The 24,590-nt window shown below is 46.7% G+C and overlaps 1 protein-coding gene across 1 annotated transcript in view; it reads right to left on the reverse strand.

The window, feature by feature from the left end:
* Nucleotides 1-24,590, reverse strand: part of TNFRSF25 (TNF receptor superfamily member 25) — a 103,639-nt gene that overhangs the window by 24,743 nt on the left and 54,306 nt on the right. Inside the window, exons 3-4 of the mRNA XM_088447769.1 lie at nt 8,630-8,758; nt 5,438-5,566 (exon numbers count right to left, since the gene is read on the reverse strand). Of these exons, the coding sequence (XP_088303895.1) occupies nt 5,438-5,566; nt 8,630-8,758 (258 nt within the window). The remainder of the gene's footprint in view (nt 1-5,437; nt 5,567-8,629; nt 8,759-24,590) is intronic.

A 24,590-nucleotide genomic window follows, 5' to 3' on the forward strand; every position in this document is an offset into this window, starting at 1 on the left:
TGTTCCATGCAAGCACAATCACCGGAAAGTCGGGTGATGCGTCCATTTCTGTGAATGAGTCTGACTCATGCCCAAAGTGAGGGAACCCAAGATCTGATTTGGGGGAGATTTAGGGGGCGTTCACAGCTATATAGGTGCATCACTGTATATCTCCTTTGCAAAGACACCTAATTACTAAAGCATCTGCAAACCCTTTTACATGGGATGTGGTCAATGTCCCGACTGCAGGGATTCCAACGCTCAGAGGGCCTAATTCAGACCCGCTCACGAGCACTGAGCGCTCACAAGCGGGTCGATGTTGGCCCAGTGCACATGCGCACGAGGGAGCCGGCTCAATCGTGCACATGCGCGAGACCCGGATAGCGACGGCCAAGCTGTCGCTATAGGTCTCGCTAAAAAGGGGGCGTGCTGTCGATGGTGAGTGACAGCACGCCCCCTTTGGTGGGCGTGGCGGGGGCGTTGCTGCCCAGATGGAGGCGTTCCCATGGGAACGCCTACCGTCTGGGGCCGGCCCCACTGACATCACAAGTGATGTCAGTGGGAGTGCTCTCGGCACTGATAGAGCCGAAAGCACTCCAGGGCTTGCGGCAACGAGACCCTACCACAAGGGTCTCGTCTCAAGCCCAATGGTCGCGATGGTCTTGACCATCGCGACCATCTTTTTGGCCGCTCGCTATAGCTGTAGGTGGTCACCCACAGCTATGCGAGCGGCCAGGAGGCCGCTCTAAAATCAGGAAGGACGGCCCTGATTCAGAGCGAGCGCTCTGTCAGAGCGTCCGGCTCTGAATCAGGGCCAGAGTGCCGAAGGTAAGTAGTGGGGATAGCGAGATGGTTAGGGTTAGGCACTAGGGGGAGGGTTAGGTTTAGGCACTAGGGGGGAGGTTAGGTTCAGGCACTAGGGGGAGGGTTAGGTACTAAGTGGGGAAGTGGAGGTTAGGTTTAGACACTGGGGGGGAGGGTTGGGGAGAGGGGGAGGGTTAGAATACTGACCGACAGGGTTAAAATAAAGACACTTGTCGGGATGAGGGCGTCGGCATTCCGTTCCCAACCCCTTTTTTTCATAGGTGTGGCCATAAACTCAAGTGTGCGGGGACTCTGAAATGTTATTTGCAGACAATGACATACAGTACATCAATAAGGAATCTTAGTTGGCCTGAATTTATGTTGCGGCTTATATATTTACAGTAACTGTGGGGTCTATTTACTAAGCCTTGGCTGGAGATAAAGTGCCAGCCATTCAGCTCCTAACTGTCATGTCACAAGCTGTGTTTGTAAAATGACAGTTAGGAGCTGGTTGGTTGGCACTTTACCTCCATCCAATGCTTAGTAAATAGACCCCTGTATAATGTAAGCATTGTGGGCAGTGGCTATAGTGGTGTAAAACACTCAACCTCCCCTGCACCCGCTTTTCCATTGATTAAAAAAGCTCTTTGTAGCGAAAACCAATTCCTAAATATTGTGCAGGCAGCTTCTGTTATCATAGCGGTACATTATACAGAAATTGTCATTTTATCATGCGTGCTCTGATTACATCTCACACACAGACATAACATCGGATAGGAGAGAAATGTGATAGGTGCTCCATTACCTTGTCTTTCCATCGGTGGCATTACAGTGACAGGCTGCATCATCAGGGAAAGTTTGATGACAGCAAGATGTCATTTCTACTCCCTCTGTCAGTGTCTCCAGTATTAATTTTAATATTAAAGAGTAAGATGTTACAGTTTATGCACATAAGGGGGTATATTTACTAAAGTGCGGGTTTTTAGAAATGGAGATGTTGCCCATAGCAACCAATCAGATTCTACTTAACATTTATCTAGCACCTTCTAGACTATAATAGCTAGAATCTGATTGATCTCCACTTCTTAAAACCCACCCTTTAGTAAATATACCCCAAGGTGTTCATCAGTCTCAGCTAGAAAATTAGGGGGGGGATCAAACCTTCTAAAATGGACAGGTGAGGGTGTTGTCTATAACAACCAATCAGATTGTAGCTAACATTTTATAGAATGTACTAGATAAATAATAGCTATAATCTCATTGGTTGCTACTGGCACTACCTCCACCTCTCCTATTTAGAAGACTTGATAAATCTCCCCTAAAGGTGATTGATTCTCACTTCAGAGTACTTCTACCTCTGCTATTAAGACCACATCAACTTTCCCTTTGGCAACTGTATGGATTGGTTTGTCCTCAGTTATCCTCTGTGTAGCCAGAGCTTTGTAGGCCCCATAACATTTTGAAAAGGCTCCTCCCCAATGTTTCTCGAGTGACACCTCCCTCAACAGTGGTTGTTATTTTTTCCCCTATAATATTCCCCTAGTACAATCTATGCACCATACAGTAACAGTGCCCTCAGTGCCGGCGCGATGCCCCTGCACAGCAGGGAGGCACTGGCTGGAGAGGCACCGTCCCTTTCTGCCTTCTCCATTTGCCGTGCCCCCGCTGAGATTTTGTTATCAGAAGGCGGCCAGCTGCTCCCTCTCTGCAGCCGGAGGCTGGTGCTCACTGCTGCCGTCATGACGTCTCTCCCACAGTGCAGACTGCGAGAAGCTCTCAAATGGCGGCGGGCGTAGGAGCGGGGACTCAGGTACAGTAAGTACAGTGGTGTGTGTGTCATTATGTGTAAGGGGCACTACTGCTGTAGGCATTGCATAGGAGGCGCTACTACTGTGGGCATTGTATAGGAGGCACTACTACTGTGGGCATTGTATAGGAGGCGCTACTACTGTGGGCATTGTATAAGGGGCACTATTACTGTTGGCATTGTATAAGGGGCACTATTACTGTGGGCGTTGTATAGAAGGCACTACTACTATGGGCATTGTATAGGAGGCACTACTACTGTGGGCATTGTCTATGGGGCACTATTACTGTGGGGACACTACTACTGTGGGCAATGTATAGGAGGCACTACTACTGTGGGCATTGTATAAGGGGCACTATTACTGTTCGCATTGTATAAGGGGCACTATTACTGTTGGGGCACTACTACTGTGGGCATTGTATAGGGGGCACTACTACTGTGGGCATTGGCTAAGGGGCACTATTACTGTGGGTATTGTATCAGGGGCACTATTACTGTGGTCATTGTATAAGGGGCACTAATACTGTGGTCATTGTATAAGGGGTACCAGTACTGTGGGCATTGCATAGGGGACACTACTGCTGTGGGCATTGCATAAAGGGCACTAGTACTGTGGGCATTGTGTGTAAGGGGCAATAGTATTGTGGGCATTGCGTGTAAGGGGCACTAGTACTGTAGGCATTATGTGTATAAGGGGCTCTACTGTGGGCATTGTGTATAAGGGGCACTACTGTGTGCCGTAATGTGAATAACATTGTGCTACTGTGTGGCGTAATTTAAATTGTGGGTACTATTGTGTTACCACGCCCTTTTCATGTAGACTACGCCCCTTTCTCAACACGCTGTCCCTTTATGAAAAATGGGAGGGCACAAATGTATAGTTTGCAGGGAAGCACTGAACATCCTAACACCGCTCCTGTGCCCTAGTTAATGTTATGCCCCACAGTAGTGCCCTAGTTCACATTATACCACATAGTGCCACCAGCTCATGTTATCCCACATTGTGTTCACTTCCCCCCCATCCCACCAGTTCACAATATGCCAGGGGACGGGGCCAACCAGCTATTACCTGAGAGGGATATTTACTAATGTAGGACATTCCATTTTGAGTGTAGATCTTCTTATTTAGACACACTGGACCTCATTCAGAGTCGATCGCTTGCTGCAAGCGATCGCTCTGAATGAGGGCGGCCACTTACTTTTTTAAGTGCGGCCTTCTGGTCGATCGCTAGGCTGTGGGTTACCACCCACAGCTCTAGCGACCGACCAGGGTGATGGTCGCGATGGTCATCACCATCGGGGCTTACGACCAGACCCTAAGGTTGGGTCTGGGCTCTCGTAAACCCCAGGGAACTTCCTGCTCTGTTTGAGCAGGAAGTTCTCCACTGACATCATCAATTATGTCAGTGGGGCCGCCCCCAAACGGCAAGCGTTCCGACTGGAACGCCTCAGTTTGGCCGGGCATGCCCCCGGCCCGCCCAGCAAACGGGGCGAGCTGTCACTCAACATTGACAGCTCGCCCCGTCTGCTACGAGACGCCTAGCGACGGAGTGCCCGTCGCTACCCGGGTCTTGCGCATGCGCACGACAGACCATCGACCCGGTTGCGAGCGCATCGGCGCTTGCGACCGGGTCCGAATGAGACCCACTATCCCTTTCTGGGACAGTCCTAATCTCAGATCTCAATTCCCGCCCCCAGCTTCACAAAGGCCTGAAGAAGGGTACTCTCCGGCAGTGCTGGGCTTACTGATTGGCTCAGCTGTGTCTGTGAGTGTGATACAGGATTGTGGGGCCTGTTCATCAAATGATAAATGTACCGGTAACCATGCGGAAACACATGTGTAGCCGGGCTGACTGTGATAGGTAAGTAACGCAGCTACTTCTGTCACTGCGATACTAACAGAGGGGACAGCTGCATTTTGGAGCAGCTGTCCCCGCAGCGGAGCAATGATGAATTGCTACAGTGTCACGTTTCCCCCGCTGCGGGTTGGATACTTAAGTATCCCTCGCAGCAAGACCATTACTTAATCATCGAAGGCTATATGGACATCGATGATGATTAGACCCCTGTGGGGGATGAATCGTATCAGGGTGGAACTTTAATACAGAGTCCCCCTTTTCAGGCACGGGCCAATGGCATGCAGTTTGCAGGAACTTGGTAGACAACTATATGAGCTTGGCCTGGGTCCCCCTAAGCTTCTGGGCCCCATAGCAATTGCACCCCTTGTAGCCACTATAGCTACTCCCATGTCCTCTTTTGTATGTGGGTGTATAATACGTGCGTTGCCCATAGTCAGCAAGGAAGACCCCTGAACCCACCCAGTCTACACCATAAGAAGATGCTAAAGGGGGCATCTAGCAGAAGCAGCCATTGTGACATGCAATATATTGGACAGTTGCGTAAAATCAGGCTCGTACTGAAAAAGAAGTGAATTGCTAAAAATAATAATAACTTAGCAATGTATACAATGTATGCCAAGAGCAACACTGCAGTGTCAATATATAGATGAGTGGTGTAAACAATTATATCTTTGTAAATAGCATAGCCACTCATTAGAAGTATTGTTTATGTCATTAAACATGTTTTCCACTATCAAGTTAATTTCATTTATTGGCTTTAGACCTCTTGCAAAGTTAATTTCATACGTTTCTTGAGATCTGTCCTATCCAAGTGCAATAAAAAAATAAACCTTTAAATGACAATACACAACACACAGCTACAAAAACAATAACATAAGTGATTAATTGAGTAAAAGTACATGTACAAGGCAATAACTTAGTCATCAGATGATGGAAACTCCCCATCTAATGGATCGGTGAAGACATTTGCTTCTATTAGCTGACTTACAATTCTTGGTTGTTTTCCGGTTGCGGCATTTCGTACACTGGTAACATTCCTTGTCGTTTAGATAAAACTCCTCTTTACAGCTACATTTTGTATCGTTTGTTGGGGTGCATTTCACCTCTTCCATAAATCCTGGAAAATTGAAAGGTCATTTACAATATAGCATAAAGATCATGTAAAACTACTGGCGCACAATGCAAACCATCGCGGGCTACAAGCGAACGGGTCTGAATCAGGCTCCAAGTCCATAAAATGTGTCCAGTTCAGGCGGGACAGTCCTCTCAAATTGGCTGCGAAGACTTTGGGCCCAATTCAGACCCAGACGCACGTTATGGCCGATAATCACCCGTTTGCGCACAAGTTTGCGTCAATATGCGCATGTGCGAGTCACTCACTGCGCTCGGGAATGGTGCGCTCGTAGTACACAGACTGGACGCTATTTTGAGTGACAGATAGTGCCATTTGTGGGTGGTAACAGGGGAAGGTGCTTGTGAACGGGGGGGGGGGGGGGGAAGGAGTGGATGTGCGAACGCAGTGGTGTCTGGGTGTCTAAATGGAGTTTTATGGGTGTACATAATGAGCATGTCATTGTACACGTCACTTGGTTGTATTTCAGCATGCAGTGATCGCAGTGCTTGCGGTGGGGTAGGGTCTACCTCAAGCGCTGCGTGCAGCTGCGATGGCTCTCGATGGTTCTGATTAATCATACACTTCCTGGAGATGACGTGTGCTAGTAAAAAAAAGTGGGCGTCTTTATACCGGCGTGCGCTCACTCTGCCGTCGCTCTATAAGACATAGAGAGCGTCCTTACACCAGACAGTGCGATCGCAGAATTTGCATACCCGCCCCTTCTGGCAGCGAGAGAGCGCAGCTTAGCGTCCGGGTCTGAATCGACCCCTTTGTTCCTACTATTGGGACTGATGGGAGGTATGTCTCCCTTACCATGGTGGGGAAGCCCTTGGCATAAATGACAATGAGTCGCCCAGGCTCTCTCTACCAATGTGTGCACAATGTCCCGATTTTCCCATTGACAATAAAAAGGCAGGAATAAAAGTAGATTTATTTTCTGTGTCAGGACTCATGAAGTTATGATGCACAGAACCTTATAGTTCCTCTCTCAGTTGACACCTTTGCACTAAAAAGCTTTACATTATGGAAGAACTCCAAAGTAAAGGAGTTCATACAGTATGAGGAACAAAATCATGTAGTTCCAGGCTGTAATGGTCCCATGGTGCTCTGGGCCTGATTCAGAGCCGCTCGTAAGCGGCCGCTCGTTCGCTCCGAGCGATGTTCGCACACCTGCGCATGCGTATGGATCGTAATGCGCATGCGCCAACCAGTCAGTGCGGTCGGAAATCGTGTGTTCGCAAAACAGCGAGTGCCTGCTAATTTGAGTGACAGGATGAGGCGTTTGTGGGTGGTAACAGGGGAAGGTGCCAAACGGTCAAAACGAGCGTTTTAAGGGTGTGCATAATTAACAAAGCAGCGTCATCGACCACGTCACTTGGTTGTCTCTTAGCCTGAACTGTTTGCATGATTGAGGTAGGAAAATCCAACCACAAGCACTGCGAGCAGTGCAGACGCCTTTCGATGTACTCGATTAATCTAATAAATAGCGGAGATGACGTAGGATGCGAGCGGCCAGGGGGCGTCTTTACAAAATAGCGAGCGCATGTTTCGTTCGCTCGCTCAGACATAGAGGCGTCAACAGACCGCAAAGAGCGAGCGCTCAATTTAAATAGCCGGCCCCTTTTTCTGAATGAGCGAGCGCAAATAGCGTCCGGCTCTGAATCAGGCCCTCTGTTCTCACATTATACAGCTGGGACTTCCTTCCATCCACATGTAAAGGTGTGGGAGGAGACATTGGTATATTTAGTAGAGAATCTCAGACAAATTCCAGGAACTGCTCCAAAACAGGATTGTACAGTAGAATTCCTCACAGGGACGCCGGATCTGATTCGGACGCAAAGTGGCTGTGTTTGCGTTATGCCACGGAAGCCTGGTATATTACCTCATGCTGATGCCAGTTTCCATAGGGCTAAGGCCAGGATCTATACAGCTTTATGCGAGAAGCCGATCTGCCCTCTATTTTTCCGTCCACAGCAGCAACCGACATCATTAGCATCGGCACTCGCAGTGGCCCCATGCTAGGTGCCAGGGATCCGTCAGAAACAGGCTTCACTTCTCCGTACGCACGACTCCGGATAGCAAGGAGCTCTAGACATACTCCCACGGCCGTCGCACAAGTCAGATCAGCTCTGGGCAACCGCATTGTCGTTGCACAGTTCCTGCCCCAAAACGCCTATTTCACACAAAGACAGATCCGGCAAAGGAGCTCATTCAGACCTGAGATCGCAAGTTGCGGCCGCTCGCTGGCATAAAGGGGCCAGATATTTAAATGAAGCGCTCGCACTGCATCGTGTAAGGACGCCCTCTATGTCTTTGCGAGCAATGGAAAGTGCGCTTGCAAGGGTAGAAAGACGCCCCCTTGCCACTCGCAACACAAGTCATCTCCGGGAAATGTAGGATTAATCGGGAACATCGAGAGCCAACGGAGCTGCTCGCAGCCCTTGAGGTTGCCTTAACCCGCCGCAAGTACAGCGATCAGTGCGGGCTGAAATACATGCAGGTGACGTGACCAATGACGCTACTTTGCTAATTATAAATTTAAACAGCATTTTGATGGCCTGACGCGCCTTCATCTGCAGCACCACTCCCCCGTTTACAAGCACCTTCCCGTTACCACCCACAAACGGCGCTATCTGTCACTCAAAGTAGCGACCTGATAGTGGCTTACGAGCTACCAAAATCAGATTGCAAAGACTAGCTTGCGCACGCCAACTGCGAATTCTACGCATGCGCAGACAGGCAAAAATCACTCAGAGCAAGCGAGCGCAACTTAGCGACCGGGTCTGAATCAGGTCCAAAGATCCATCTGACTCAGAATAGGACATAAATACGCGCAAATATGTCAATTCGTATCTGCGCAGGCATTGCTTGCTAAAACTGGCAATTTGCTTCCGTGCAAATGCAAAGAGATCCGTCCAAGTCGGAATGAGCCCCTGATAATACAAACTCCCATTTCTCCACGGAAGCTGTCTAATGCTGCACTACATATAACACAGGGATCTGGAGCCAAGTTAGAAGACCTCACAGGAGATACAGACTGACCTGATGGCCGAGCTGGTGCCTTACCTTGCTGACAATAGGTACATCTGATGCATTGTCGTCTATAGTTTCTGTGCATAAGGAATGTTCCCTCAGGACAAGGTTCGCATTTTGAATCCTCTCCCTCAGCGGTGCACGCTTCTACAAAGTAATGACCTAAGAGGCATCGAATGAGGAAACATTAAATATGATCGTTTACACACTGGGTAACATCACACTTATAATGGGCCATGCTTCTAAAAACTGTTCATGCAATATAGGAATCACAGCACGTGTAGCCTCACCAGAGGTGTAAATAGGGGTCGGCAAGATCAGGTTCAGGTAACCAAATAGAAAAAAAAGGAAAAAAATGATTTTAAGAAACAAATATTAAAATGAGTCTGTGCTAAATGTCACAACGCCAGGCCTATAGTATGTATGCAAATGTTATTTTCTTCCATAGTTCTCGTAGCCTTGAGGGGTGAGCCATGGAGAGAATAGAATGTGGCATAGTGACACCTATTACACCTCTCATCTTCAATAATGTTATTATTAAACCTTTTATTTTTTAATGAAACACAAATTCTTTTCATTACATGTGTTATATCTGTTCTATCGAGCTAGTCTATCAACTGGGGGGAGATGTATCAAACCTTGGAGAGAGATAAAGTGGCAAGAGATAAAATACCAACCAATCAGCTCCTAACTCTCATTTTACAGGCTGTGCTTGAAAATTACAGAGCTGATTGGTTGGTACTTTTTCTCTCTACACTTCATCTCTCCCCTAGGGTTGATACATCTTCCCCTGGGTCTCCTCTGCATTCAAAACCATGAATAACAAACAATTTATTTATTTATTAGTAACAGTTTCTTATATAGCGCAGCAAATTCCGTTGTGCTTTACAATTTGAATCGACATTATCATTTTACTGGGTTGTAAAAGACATACATACATACATACATACATAAATAAATAAAAGACATACATAAAGGTAAGAGGGTCCTGCTCGCAAGCTTACAATCTATAGGGAAATAGGTGCTGATACACAAGGATAGGTGCTACATATTGCAAATTAGTCCAGCCCGGTTGCAGAGGTTCTTGGTGAGCTGTATAATCCAATCACACTGGAAAGTTGGCCTAGGGTTAGGAGGATGTTCAATTGAAGAAATAGAAGATGTAATAGGCGTTTACTATAAGAAGAGAGTTAGATAGGGAGCTATAAAAGGTTAGGTGGGTGGTCCTGGAATAGCTTGTCTGAAGAGGTGAGTTTTCAGAGAACGCTTGAATGTTTGGAAACTGGTGGAAAGTCTTACTGTGCGTGTGAGGGCATTCCACAGGGTGGGTGCAGCCCGAAAAAAGTCCTGTAACCGTGCATGGGAACAAGTAATGCGTGGGGATGATGAGAGACGTAGATCTTGTGCAGAGCGGAGATGTCGGGTTGGAAGATATTTTGATTATGCAACCAAATAATACAGGAAGTGATGACAGGAAGAGGCCCTGTCACCCAGCAGCAACTTGTACCTACCAGAGTTCACAAACTCCGCATCTAGGGCTTGATTCAGACTTGGGAATAGAATAAACTAGAGCAAGTAACTCTGTACCGGGACAAAGCATGTAGCAGTGCAAGGGGTGCAAATCATAACAACTTCTACTCAGATGGCGCAAATAACGTAAAATAGTCCTTACATCAGAGAAAAAAGTTCCTGAATATCTGAATATGGTTCTTTCAATCTCTTTAATGGACATAGGGCCTGATTTAGAGGCTCTGAATCAGGGCGTCCTTATTTTTTTTTTTGACCAGCCTCCAGGCCGCTCGCACAGCTGTGGGTGACCACCCACAGCGTGTGCGTGCGGCTTGGCGATGGTCGCGATCATCGTGACCATCGGGCTTGCGAGGAGACCCTGTGGTAGGGTCTCAGCTCTCGCAAGCCCGAGTGGAGTTCCTGCTCTAATAGAGCGGGAAGTCCACTACTGACATCACTAGTGATGACAGTAGGGCCGCCCACAAACGGCAGCCGTTCCTAAGGGAACACCTCCGTTTGTGCAGCCATGTCCCCTACACGCCTACAAAACGGGGCGAGCTGTCGATCAACATTGACAGCTGCCCAGTCTTGTAGCGAGCCCCGGAGCGAGTGATTTCTCACTCGCTCTGGAGCTCGCGCGTGCGCAATGGCCCACCATCGACCCGCTTGCGCTGAATCAGGGCCACAGATCTTTCTCCATATACATTCCTTCTTCAATGAATTCCTCAATGATTTGTATAAAAAATAACACAAAACATGGTGCAATGTAGCCCAAAAACTTTTTGGGGAAAAGGTTTATTTATCACATCACACTCACATTTAAAAAAACTTTAAATCACATATTACCACATAGGGTATACAATGGGGTGTCAACATGCTTCTCTCACAGTGTGGTGACTGCTTTATTGTATGGGGACTCGCTGACATCTCTGTTGCCTGAAGGAGGAGGGAGAATCCTAGGACTCGGAACCTCTAAACCCTATTCCATCTGGAAGAGTAATATATTGATGAGAGAAGCAAGTTGACACCCCATTTTATACCCTATGTGGTAATATGTGATTTCATTTTTTTTTAAATGTGAGTCCGATAAATAAACCTTTTCCCCAATATATTTTTTGGCTACATTGCACCATGTTTTGTGGGTTTTTTTATACAAATCATTGAGGAATTCATTGAAGAAGGAATGTATATGGAGAAAGATCTATGGGCCTCATTCAGAGGCGCTTGCAAAAAGCAAGCGCTCGCTCTGAATCAGGGCGGTCGTTTGTTTTTTTAGTTGCTGCTTCTTGGCCGCTCGCATAGCTGTGGGTTACCACCCACAGCTTATGCGAGCAGCCAGGTAATGGTCGCGATGGTCAAAACCATCGCGACCATCGGGCTTGCGATGAGACCCTTGCGGTAGGGTCTCGTGGCCGCAAGCCCCAGTGGACTTCCTCCTCTAATAGAGCAGGAAGTCCACCTACTGAGAGTGTCCTGCAGGAACGCCTCCATTTGCCCGGCCACCCCCCCGCCCTCCTTTTGGATGCGAGCGCCAGAGAGAGTGCTTTTTGCGCTCGCTCTGGGGCTCGTGCACGCGCAGTGCGCACTGCCTAATAATCGACCTGCTTGCGAACGCATAGCGCTTGAGAGCGGGTCTGAATCAGGCCCTCTGTCCTTGACATAGATTGAAAAAACCACATCCAGATATTCAGGAACTTTTTTCTCTGATGTAAGGACTATTTTACGTTATTTGTGCAATCTGAGTAGAAGTTGTTATATGTTCATTTGATTATTTTGAGGATTTGTGTAGTGTTCTCTATTCTCCTCAGGGGCTGCACTATACATTTTTTGTGCTGTCATCATTATTGTTTATTGTTATAGGGGTGCAAATCATACCTACACTGCCAGAAGTCGCGGGAGGCTCACGATTTTTTGGGTAGCCCCCCGGAAGTGTAGCAGATGTCCTGCATCCTGCACACTTCTTAGTAAAGCGGGCAGGATGGGGAGAGTTAACAGGGAATTTGTGAGTCCGCGAGGAGGGGACGGGGCAAAACGGCATGATTTGCGTCATTTAGCCTTACACCCTCCTCACTGACCCAGGAAATGGGCGGGGCCTAATTACGGCAACAGACGGCCCTACCCCCCCACCTGGCCTGCTGCAGTAGCTCTTCCGAGTGCTCCCGGAAAGCACATCTAGAAAGTCGGTAAGTGTGGTGCACAATACATTTTTTTGCAGGCAGGGTAAATACTGGCTGCTTTTGCATGTAGCCCACAAATGCTGGGCAGCTTTATTCAGTTTGGATGCTCCCCTCCCAAATCTACATCTCTAAGCACATTACATCTGTCCCACTGCAGAGCAGCATGGTTTTACCAAGATGCACAGTTACTTGCTCCTTCTTACTTTAATCCCAAATCTGTATCAGGCACTTAGGGGGCACGCAATTGGCCGATTGTTGCCTACTGCACATGCATATGCAGTGCGCAAACTAGTCATTGCGATCGGGACTGCCCTATGCAGCCTGATAGCGTGCGATGAAGTTAGCAATTTCTGAGTAAGGTCAGGGCTTGTGCAATGTGCGTGAGGCTGCGATGGTGCCGATGTTTTCGCAGTCTTGCTAAACATTACGGATGTGTGTAAGGTAAAGAGGGCACCCTCGTGTAGTGCAGCGGCAGCATAGAGATCGCAATAGATTAGCATACTATCGCAATTGAACTACGTGCTTAATTATTATTATCATTTATTTATATGGCGCCACAAGTGTTCCGCAGCGCCTTACGAAGTACATAAACAAATAAGTAACCAGCGACTTACAATACAATACACGGATAAGGATAATAAATATAGCTATATTAGTGACCTTTACACCCGCATAAGCAACCAAGTGTTAGTTGCCCTAGTGGCGAGTAAGAGATAAGTGAAAATACAGTAGGGAGAAGCACGAGGGTAGAGGGCCCTGCTCAAAAGAGCTTACATTCTAAAATGGAGGGGCAGACAAACAGGAGTGACACAGATGGGGTAGGTGGAGAGGAAGGAAGATGTAGCAGCAAGTTAGGATGACAGCTGGAAGGCTTTAATGAGGTAGTGGGTCTTAAGAGCTGGTTGGAATGATTGTAGAGAGGTGTAGGGTCTGATGGGGAGAGGGAGGGAGTTCCAAAGGTGGGGAGCAGCACGGGCAAAATCTTGGAGGCGGGAGTGGGAGGAAGTAGTCAATTGGCATGAAAGGCGGCATGTATGAAGTGAACGAAGAGGGCGGACAGAAGAGTGAAGGAAGATGAGATCAGAGATGTAAGTGGGAGAGGAATGGGTGAGGGCTTTGTAAGTGAATGTGAGAACCTTGAATTTTGTTCTGAAAGGGTAGTGGAGCCAGTGGAGGGCTTGTAGGAGAGGGGAGGCAGATGTAAAGCATTTGGAGAGGAAGATGAGCTGAGCAGCAGCATTGTGCAAAGACTGGAGAGGAGAGAGATTGGATTTGGGGAGGCCAGACAGGAGGAGGTTAAAGTAGTCCAATCTGGAAATGACCATTGAATGTATGAGTTTTGTTGGCATCCTGGGTGAGAAAGAGTCTGATCTTGGAAATATTCTTGCGATGGAAACGACAGGACTGTGAGAGGTTCTGAATATGAGGGAAGAGTCCAGGATGACTCCAAGACAACGCACTTTGGGACTAGATGAGATAGTTATGGGAAATGAGGTTATGTGGGAGGGTGGGAAGACTATCAGCTCATTCTTAGACATATTAAGTTTGAGAAATCGCTGGGACATCCAGGAAGAGATAGCAGAGAGACAGTTGGAGATATGAGTCAGAGATCAGGAGAGGAAAGGTAGATCAGAGTAACATCAGCATAGAGATGATAATGATGAGAGAGAGAGAGAGAGAGAGAGAGAGAGAGAGAGAGAGAGAGAGAGAGAGAGAGAGAGAGAGAGAGAGAGAGAGAGAGAGAGAGAGAGAGAGAGAGAGAGATCCAAGAACAGAACCTAGGGGAAAACCTACTTTAAGAGGCTGTGGGGGGGAGGAGTCGTGAGAGGAAACAGAGAAGGAACGGTCAGAGAGGTAGGAGGACAGCCAGGAAAGAGCAGTGTCACGTAGACCAAGGGAGTGAAGAATATGTTGCAGGAAAGGGTGGTCCACAGTGTCAAAAGCAGCAGAGAGGTCAAGGAGAATGAGCAGGGAGTAGTGGCCCTTGGATTTTGCAGCAAAGAGGTCATTGCTGACTTTTGTGAGGGCAGTTTCAGTGGAGTGGACAGAACGGAAGCCAGACTGAATAGGGTCAAGAAGGGAGTGGGAGGAAAGAAATGTGGTGAGGCGGTTGTAAACAAAATGCTCAAAGAGTTTGGAGGCAGAAGGGAGGAGAGAGATGGGTCGGTAGTTAGAGAGAATTTTTGCATCAAGGATAGGTTTTTTAAGAATGGGGGAGACAAGGGCATGCTTGAATGCAGAAGGGACAGTGCCAGAAGAGAGGGAGAGGTTAATGAGGTGGGCAAGATCGGAGCAGGCAGAAGAAGGAGAGGTAACAGAGGAGGCGGGAGGGGATGGGGTCAAGGGGAGAGGTGGAAGGGGGGGGGTTCTGGATGTGGGCCTTTACTTCCTCTCCAGATACAGGGGAGAAGGACATCCGAGTCGGTAAAATGGATGGGGAGGGGTTGTCGGGAAAGGTGGAGGTGGAGATCTGGGGGACTGGTTGGATATGATGTCCTGATGTATGGAATCAATTTTAGATGTAAAATAGGTAGCAAGGTCAATGGCAGACAGCAAGGAGGGGAGACGAGGAGGGGGGTGGGCACAGGATGGAGTTGAAGGTGGAAAAGAGATGCTGGGGATATGAGGACTGGGAGGAGATGAGATTCTTGAAATATGTCTGATTAGAGAGGGAAAGGGCAGCACTGTAGGATGACAGCAGGAATTTGAAATGGAGAAAATCTGCCTGAGAGCGTGATCTTCTCCACCGTCGCTCTGCGGTTCGGGAACATTTTTGCAAGTATCTGGTACATTTGGAATGCCAGGGTTGAGGTGTGGATTTGAGAGAGTGAGTAGTAATCGCCAGAGCAACAGAGTCCAGAGCAGAAGTAAGGGAGGCATTGTATAAGGAAGTAACTTGTTCAGGGCAGGAGAAAGAGGATAAGGGAGAGAAAAGTGAGTCAAGTAGGGAAGAAAAGAAAGCAGTGTTGATAGCTTCAATGTTACACTTAGTGATGGTGGCTTTCGGAGGTAGAGGAGGGGGAAGGAGAGAGGGATAGTTTAAAAGAGAGAAAGTGATGGTCAGAGAGGGGTAATAGGGAATTGGAGTAGGCAGAAATAGCACAACGGTGAGTGAATACCAGATCAAGCAAATGCCCACTCGCATGGGAGGGTGAGGAGGTCCATTGGGAGAGGCCAAATGAGGAAGTGAGGGTGAGGAGTTTGGAGGCAGAGGATTCTGTGGGGATAGCAGTTGGAATATTGAAGTCACCTAGGATAATGGAGGGAAGGTCTGAGGAGAGAAAGCGAGTGAGCCAGGAAGCTAAGTTGTCAAGGAACTTGGAGGGAGGGCCAGAGGGACAGTAAATGACAGCTGCTCAGAAGTGTACTGGTTGGAAGAGGCGTATAGCATGAACTACAAATGTAGAGAATGTAAGGGATGGTTCTGAGGGTATGAGTAACCAGGGGATAGAAGGACCCCAACACCACCCCCATGGCGACTCCCAGGCCGGTGTGTGTGGGAGAATGTGGGGCCCTCATAGGAGAGAGCTGCAGGAGAAGTGGTGTCAGAGGGTAAAATCCAGGTTTCAGTAATGGCAAGATTCAGGGAGTTGGAGATGAAAAGGTCATGGGTAGGGGCCAGTTAGTTACAGACTGATCTGGCATTCCAGAGGGCACAGGATAGAGGAACAGAAGAAGGGGGAGGAAGGCAGAGAGAGAAGGAGAGATAGGAGGAGGTGGAGGAGACCAGGGGAAAAGGATAGAGGTGGAATCAGGGGGCAGAACAAAAGATTAGGTGGAAACTGAGTGAAGGGAGGAGTTGAAGATAACATGGTCATGGTAAGGATGAGTTAAATAGGAGAAGGAAACTTTGAAAGTATGAATGAAGAAAAAATTATATACGAATGTGCAGATTTCCAGAAATGTAAAAAAAAAAAAAAAAAAGTGTCAGCACAACAAAATTATGTTACTGAGTATAGTAAAATTAGAGATTAGATGGGAGCAGAAATTGAATATTAGAGAGTGGTAGTAGCTAGATAAAGTAAGACTAGGCAAAATAGCTAAGGTAAAAAGACATTATTAGAGAGGTGAGCTGACATTAACAGTATTCAATAAGATTATCTGTTAAGCACAGAGGCAGCACAAATAGGGCTCTATTTACTACAATCCGCATATTTAATGCAGATTGTAGTGTGATATCAGATTTACTACAAATCCCTTGCAGGGACAGAGCTTGCGATAAATCTCTGTCCCTGCGAATCCCCTCCGCACACTAGTCACAGTATTTTCCCAAAAAATACCGTGACAAAGTGCCCGCACATGCGCCGGCTGCCGCTGCTGCGACCCCCCCCCTCGGCGGTAAGCTCCGCCCCTGGCACTAAGCCCCGCCCCCGTGATCGCGGACCCCCCCCGCAACCCCCCCTCTCCCTTAATTACACTTACCTGCATGATCCGGGCCTCCGGTGATGTCCTCCATCAGCTGGATCTCCCATACTGCACTGGGACCCGATCAACTGATGACCGGGCCGCAGTGCACTATGGGAGACCAGCTGACCGGAGGGGAGACATCATCAGAGGCCCGATCACCAGTCCCTGGAGTCAGGCAAGTAAAAAAAAATTGACAATTTTTTTTTCTTTTTTTTACAGTGTATCAGCTTGCGGTCTGTTTAGACCACAGCTGATTACTGGGACCGACTCCTGCCTCTGCTCTGCCTGTTAGAGCAGAGTAGGAGGCCGGTAACTGGGGGAGACCCTGGATAACGCCACCTCCAGGTGGCGTTATTATCACAGAGCTTTCCCCGATATTTTTTTACAATTTATTTTTAGTAACTTTGGTCGGATCACATTTCCCATTACAATTATGGGAATGCGATCTGCTTACTAAAAATAAGTGATACTTAGGGGTTGGAGTAGAATTTTACAAATTCTACTACAATTGCCCTATAGTAACTGTAGGTGAAACTAAAATAATGTGAAAAGGGTGTGAAAACACCCTTTTTCACTTTATTTTAGTAAAAATTTTTGTAGCAACCAAACAGTGATGAAAGTCCAGGCTATGTAGTCAGCAGGATCTTGTAGCAGTGAGAATGTGGAATCTCCTTTGTTGAGGTTATTTAGTCCAAATCTAGATTAGGTTGTTGAAAATGTTGAAAGGTCGTTTCCCTTCTGTTAAACACCGGTATAACGCCAGTATTGATATAAAAATGTAAGTGCACTTTTGATTATGGCACTAATGATATAGGGCATTTCCAGCCTACTAATGACCCGTACATAGGAGACCTGGCATGTGAAAGTACTGATTGCTAACAAGACCAGCACTCTCCCACTAATAAGGCTAGCAATAAATTCAGTAAAAACAAAACAGCACATACCACTAGGCTAATATCAAGCTCTATGAGCTAACTAATACCCCTTTTCCACCTAAATTCCAGGTCTGACCCGGAGTTGGAACAAAGGGCCTGATTCAGAGCCGCTTGTAAGCGGCCGCTCGTTCGTTCCGAGCGATGTTAGCCCAACTGCGCATGCGTACGGATCGTTATACGCATGCGCTAACCAGTCAGTGCGGCCGAAATTCATGTGCTCGCAAAACAGCGAATGCCTGCTATTTTGAGTGACAGAAAGAGGCGTATGTGGGTGGTAACAGGGGAAGGTGCTTGAAAATGGGGAGTGGAAATCAGAACGCAGGCGTGCTTAAAGGTCAAAACAGGCGTTTTATGGGTGTGCATATTTAAAACAGCAGCGTCATTGACCACGTCACTGGGTTATTTTATAGTCAGAACTGCTCGCAAAATTGTGGTAGCAAACCCCAACCCCAAGAATAGCGAGCAGTTCATACCCTTGTCGATGTACTCGATTAATCTAATAAATAGCGGACATGACGTAGGATGCGAGCGGCCAGGGGGCGTATTTTTCCAAAAAACGAACGCAAGTTTTGTTCGCTCGTTCAGACATAGAGGCGTGAACAGACCGCAAACAGCGAACGGTTCATTTGAATAGCCACCCCTTGTTTTAGAACGAACGAACGCAAATAGCGAGTGGCTCTGAATGAGGACCAAAGTTCCTATCCGGATCAGACCCGGAATTTTGCCGGCGCTGACTTGGGATATTCCCGAGTCAGCGCCGCTCACACCGCAGTCGGGTGTGCATAGACCTGGCTTTTGCGGAGTGAAAGTGGACGCTTGGAGATGACGTCATCTCCAAGCGCCACTGAAGCCGGACCAATCGGCCGGCTAGCAGCGCACTCCAGGGCATCGTGACCCGGAGTGCGCTGTTCCCATAGCAGGGTTTCACGGGCTACGTCCGTGTTAAACCCTGCTAGTTACCTGGGTTGGATTGCCGGGTCACTCGACCCGGCGATCCAACCCTCTGCCCTTTTACACCAGGGAGCTGCCCGGGTTAACCCTTCAAAAACCCGGGTTTTAGCTCCGGTGTAAAAGGGGTATAACATAGAAACAAAAAAAAACCCATCAAACTAGTGTACAATGCAGTGATATGCTATTTAACATTGCTTATCAGCAAAATGCTGTGACTTGTAGTTCGTTACCTAAAGTTATCAAGCTGGCCAATATAAAATCAGTGCAGCAAAATGCTGAGACTTGTAGTGCTTAATCGCTATTGCATTCGCAATTGTGTTCCGTAATGAATCAGGCCCTTTAGTCACATAGCAAGATGATGTCAAAATGGAGCTAAAAATAAATACCACAAAAATCTTATGGGCATATAAACCAAAACTAGAGGGGCCAGGACTAGAGAGGGTTAATGGGTGGGTCATTGGCGAACAATGTTTGGAGACATCATGTTTATTAAGAAAAAAAACACTATTTCGTTTCTGACGTGTAGCAAATATCCCCTCCACCGTGGTTTCCTCCAGTATTGGGGTTTCCAGCCATTTCAATAGTGTACAGAGAACATCTTCGCAACGTAAGCAAAGGGGGTGGGGGTCCTGTTACCTGGAAACCCCTCCACCTGGCTAGTGACCACAACAGCAGTAGTCCTGTATATATTACGATATTACTAGAGCTGTATGTTTGATGGAGAAAGTAAATATTTCAGACTTTGGGCCTGGTACAGAGATGCACACAATGCAGATATTGCAGCAGTTTAGCGATTATCGGTTTCATTGTACACGCGCCAAGGTACCTTAGCCATGCCGCCGCAGTGAGGGTTTCTTTGCAAAATTATTGACAGTCAGGGACTGTTTGGTGGCACAAAACGTAAGCGTATTCCGGTCGTTTTCGGGGCGTGCCCTAGCCTGTGCCTGCAATCCCATACACAGATATAGTGGTTCCAAGGTCTCGGTTCAGGCGGTTATTCTGCACGACAATATGGCTATTCCGATGCCCGATTATCCAATGATCTGCGACCAGCATCCTGCACCGCTACCCGCAAGCTGCATACACTCCATGCTTGCCTACATTGTAGTTTTCTTTTGCGGGAGACTTGGGGAGAGGAGAAAGATCGGGTCGTGATGGGGGCGGGGCCTGACATATTGCATCATTAGGCCCCGCCCCTTCACGGCAAATTGACGCAATTGGCGTATATTTGCATAAGGGGCGGGGCTAAATGACTCGATTCCCGCAGAATCGCGTAATTAAGCCCCGCCCCCTACACAGAGACCCGCGATTGCCACGGAAGTTCTCCCCATTCTGCCCACTTCACTAGGAAGTGGGCAGAAAGCGTGAGAAATGCCTACCCTTTCGGGGGTGCGGGGGGTTACCCGAAAAATCGGGAGCCTCCCGCGAAAACTGGGAGGGTAGGCATGTATGATACACTCACTGGCTGGTCAGCTGTATGACACCCCTCTCCGCTATATGATCAGAGTGTATAAAACAGTGAGTACGGCTGTACACTGTGTAACACCAATAAAATTAAACCACTCCAGGGCCATTCCACTGTCACGTATGGGACATTTGTACAAATTTTTGTTAAAAGGCAAAGTGCCTAACTAGGCTTATTTTTTAGGTAGAAAATGTGTTTTTATTTTCTCATTTATACCCAAAACAATATCACAAAATGTAGATGTCACATACACCACAGTTTTGTAAAAGAAATTCTACTTGATAATTTAGCTCAACTCTTTGAATAAAGAGCCGGTGTTATTTTTTTATGAAAACCTATGAGAAAGATATATTATATAATTTAACTTGTCAATCTATGTTGAAAACTCAAAAGATACACAGCTACAGATTTATTTATTTTTAAGTGTCACATATGGGACAGGGTGGTCACATACGGGACTTTTGCCTCTTTAGGCAAAATGACCTTAAGGAAAACTAGGCCTTTTACTGATTACTGATTATTTATTGGAAAACAATAAAGAAACATTGCAGAAAACTAACTAAGGAGCTCATTCAGAGGCGCTTGCTAGATGAGATCGCTCGCACCCAGCGTATGCAAATTCGGCTAAGTGACGGCATGGCAGGCGCTCGCTCGGAAAGGCATAAGCACGCCCACTTTGTGTTGTCGAGCGATCACTTTGTCTACAGACGCCCATTAGCTCGTGGTTGCCTTACCCTACCGCAAGCACTGCGAGGACTTCAGTGTAAAAAACAGGCATGTGACGTGTACTTTGACGCTGACTGATAATTATGCACGGCTCTGAAACGGCGTTGCTACACTCAGGCACGCCTGCGTTCGCACCTCCACTCCCCCGTTATTAGTGTCCTGCCCCTGTTACCACCCACAAACGGCCTCTCCTGTCACTCATTACACTGGGCTGTCTTTGCTGGGCGAGCGAGCGGATTCCGATCGCTCAGAGTACAGCAAAAAGAAGTGGAGACAGGGGGCATCCCTGTCTCGTTCCCCTTTCCACACAGAAAGGTGGGGATAGATATTTATTAGTGAGGATTTGAGTAGTGGGTGAAGTGTATAAATTAATTAGGAGCTGGTGGTGTGGGTGCGCCAAAGCGACATAATGATACAAACAGATGATCCCAGGTTATCAGGTCGGAAGCTTTTAAAAGAAACCCGGGACCATCCTATTCATATTTAAGTATTTCTGCCAATATCTTAGTAAACAGTTGAGTAGGGAAATGGGTCTATACGAAGATGGTAAAAGAATCTCTATCTGGTTTCGGGATAACCTTTATAATAGCCGAATTTAAATAAAGAGGGATAGATTCCCCAGTCAAAATCGAATTAAATACATTTGTTAAGGTTCTACTATACGATGGCGTAAAATCTTAAAAAATTCCCCGCTAAACCCGTCTGGTCCTGGGGCTTTTAGGGGTTTCAAAAGTTTTATAGCGCTTTCTACTTCACTGTTAGTGATCTTACTTGTAATACTTTCTGCTTGTGTTGTCGAAATCTGCGGCAAAAAGCGATATTGTCTCAAAAAGCCTGCTTTTGTTGTGTCTCTGCTATTTTCTCCCCTTTGAAATGGGTGTGAGATTGTTCATCCTTGAGTGCGGCAACATTAGTATGGGATCTATCACCCTGTAGCATATTAGAGAGGAGTCAACTAGATTTATTACCATATTGAAAGAAATTAATTAATTTTACCCGATTGAACATATTTATTGTCAATTTGTGTGAGGACCTGATCAAAGTGTATCTTACTTTCAGTATATCTTGTTTTATTAACTAGACCAGGGTTTGCTTTCAAGGATTGGAATGTCTGGGCTAACCTATACACCTCGTCCTGCTCCCTTCTGAATTTCTTCATAAAGGGCTCTATTTATTAACATTATTTTTACTAAAATAAAGTGAAAAAGGGTGTTTTCACACCCTTTTCACATTATTTTAGTTTCACCTGTAGTTATTACAGGGCAATTGGAGTAGAATTAGTAAAATTCTACTCCAACCCCTAGTATCACTTATTTTTAGTAAAGCAGATCGCATTTCCCATAATTGTAATGGGAAATGTGATCCGACCAGAGTTACTAAAAATAAATTTTAAAAAAATACCGGGGGAAGCCCTGTGATAATAACGACACCTGGAGGTGGCGTTATCCAGGGTCTCCCCCGGTTACCGGGCTCCCACTCTGCTCTAACGGGGAGAGCAGAGGCGGGAGCTGGTACCAGTAATCAGCTATGTGGTCTAAACAGACCGCAAGCCGATTGCTGTAAAAAAAAATAAAAAAAATTTAAACATTGTTTTTATACTTACTTGAATCCAGGGGACCGGTGATCGGGCCTCCGGTGATGGCTCCTCTCCGGTCAGCTGGTCTCCCATAGTGCACTGCGGCCCGGTCATCAGGTGATCAGATCCCAGTGCAGTATGGGAGATCACCTGATCGGGAAGCCCGGAGAAGATCACCGGAGGCCAGGAGGATGCAGGTAAGTGTAATGAAGGGAGGGGAGGGTCGTGGGGGTCCGTGATCGCGGGGGGCGGGGCTTAGCATTGGTGGGGGGGGTAGCAGCGACGGTGGGTGGGCGCATGCGCGGGCTCTTAGTCGCTGCATTTTTTCCGAAAATACCGCGACTAGAGTGCGGATGGGATCCGCAGGGACAGAGCTTTATCACAAGCTCTGTCCCTGCAAGGGATTTATAGTAAATCCCTTTGATATTGCCTGAATTCGCAATGCGAATTCACTCGGTAATATCACACTACAATCCGCATTCAATATGCGGATTGTAGTAAATAGAGCCCATAATGTCGCCCCCTGCCAGAACAAACATGGATTTCCTATGTGAGTTTGATTAGTAGATTCGTAATTAACCCAAGCTGATTCGAGCATGGATTGGAATTTAAGTGAAGCAAGCTTAGCTGGGAAACGCCAGTGTGAGAAGGATCCTAGAAGAAATTTACCCTGTAGATCTACCCAAACAGGGGCATGATCTGAAATAGATATTAGTTCAATATTTGTATTGAGTACCATAGGGGACAGTGAATCAGAAAGAAAGAAATAATCCAATCTGGAAAATGTATCATGTGTGGTGGAATAACAGGTATATTCTAGGTCAATAGAGTGTCTTACTCTCCATATATCCATTAGTCGTAGTGGAGTAGCAATGTAATTCAATCCAAATTTAGGTGGTTTAATAGAAGATTTAGAAGAACTCTTCCTGTCGAAAATTGAGGAAGCAACCAGGTTGAAGTCTCCGCCTAAAATAATTTGTGTATCAGCATAGGGGAGTAGCTTGTTTACAATAGTAATAATAATAAATGATTTATCATATGAATTGGGACCATAAACATTACAAAAACAATAACGGGTACCATCCACTGTAATATCTATAATAACATAACGACCCTGTTGGTCAACATCTGTAGTATGTATAGTAAATGAAATACCCTGACGACTTAGTATTGCAACCCCACGCGCCTTAGAGGTGTAGGAGGATAAGACTAGGACCTTATGATGTAGCATATTAAGTTTATCATGTTCAGGTGGGGTTAAATGGGGTTCCTGAAGAAAGGTTATATCTGCCTTTAATTTATTAAGATAAGATACGCCTTCGTTTTATTGGTGAGTGTATCCCCCTAACGTTCCATGTCCATAGTCTAAAATGAGAAGTCATGGTGTATAAACAGTAACAGATGAATCATTGCAGAATGAAACCAATAATATCCAAAACTTATCATCTATAAGCACCAGAGGGATAAATCGTACATAGAAGTTAATATCGTAAGTGACATGGGTGTCTAACACACTGCATAGTATCAAACAACTTCGTAAAAAGGTAGAGACTCTATATACTGCCAATTCTGTCCAATTAATAAAGAAAAAAAAAGAAAAGTTAGAGAAATAATAATAAACAAATGCACTTAAATACATCAGCAATAGAGGTATCATAGTATCAAGTGTAATGAGTATGACCACAACCATGATAAAGATTACGGGTTAAATTTGAACTAACTAGCATAGAACATATCATACAACATGAAATAAAAATGCAATTAATATGTCATTTTGGACTGGGACGATAGGCCCAGCAATATCAAAGTAAGCGGCTCATCATCAGGATCATTCCTGCTTCAAAATATTCAAACAATCGTAATGGGACAATAATATTCAACATATAGTACGACATACTGGGCAATCACCATCACAATACAATTTTTTAGTTAGAAATATGGAGCAGACTTCCGGTGGGCGGACCAAACGACCTGGCCGCACTTTTAATGGGCTCCCAAGCCGGCTCCATATAGCCGAGACATAGCGCCGCCGGAGAGACTCACTGCCTCACCTAAAGCCACCCTGAGGTCTCTAGGATAACGCGGGTAAGAGCGGCGCATGCCCCGGCCCCCCGCACTGCCCCACAACACCGGAGTACAGCCGCATTGGAAAAGCGGCACTGCCCGCGGCCGCCATCTTGGATCGCGGCCGGGCATAATTTCTCCCCTCCCCACTTTCAGCAACAGCCACCGGAGCTATTATTAGACC

This window comes from Taudactylus pleione, unplaced genomic scaffold (assembly GCF_031769625.1).
Source record: "Taudactylus pleione unplaced genomic scaffold, aTauple2 ptg000437l, whole genome shotgun sequence".
Taxonomy (NCBI): Eukaryota; Metazoa; Chordata; class Amphibia; order Anura; family Myobatrachidae; genus Taudactylus; species Taudactylus pleione.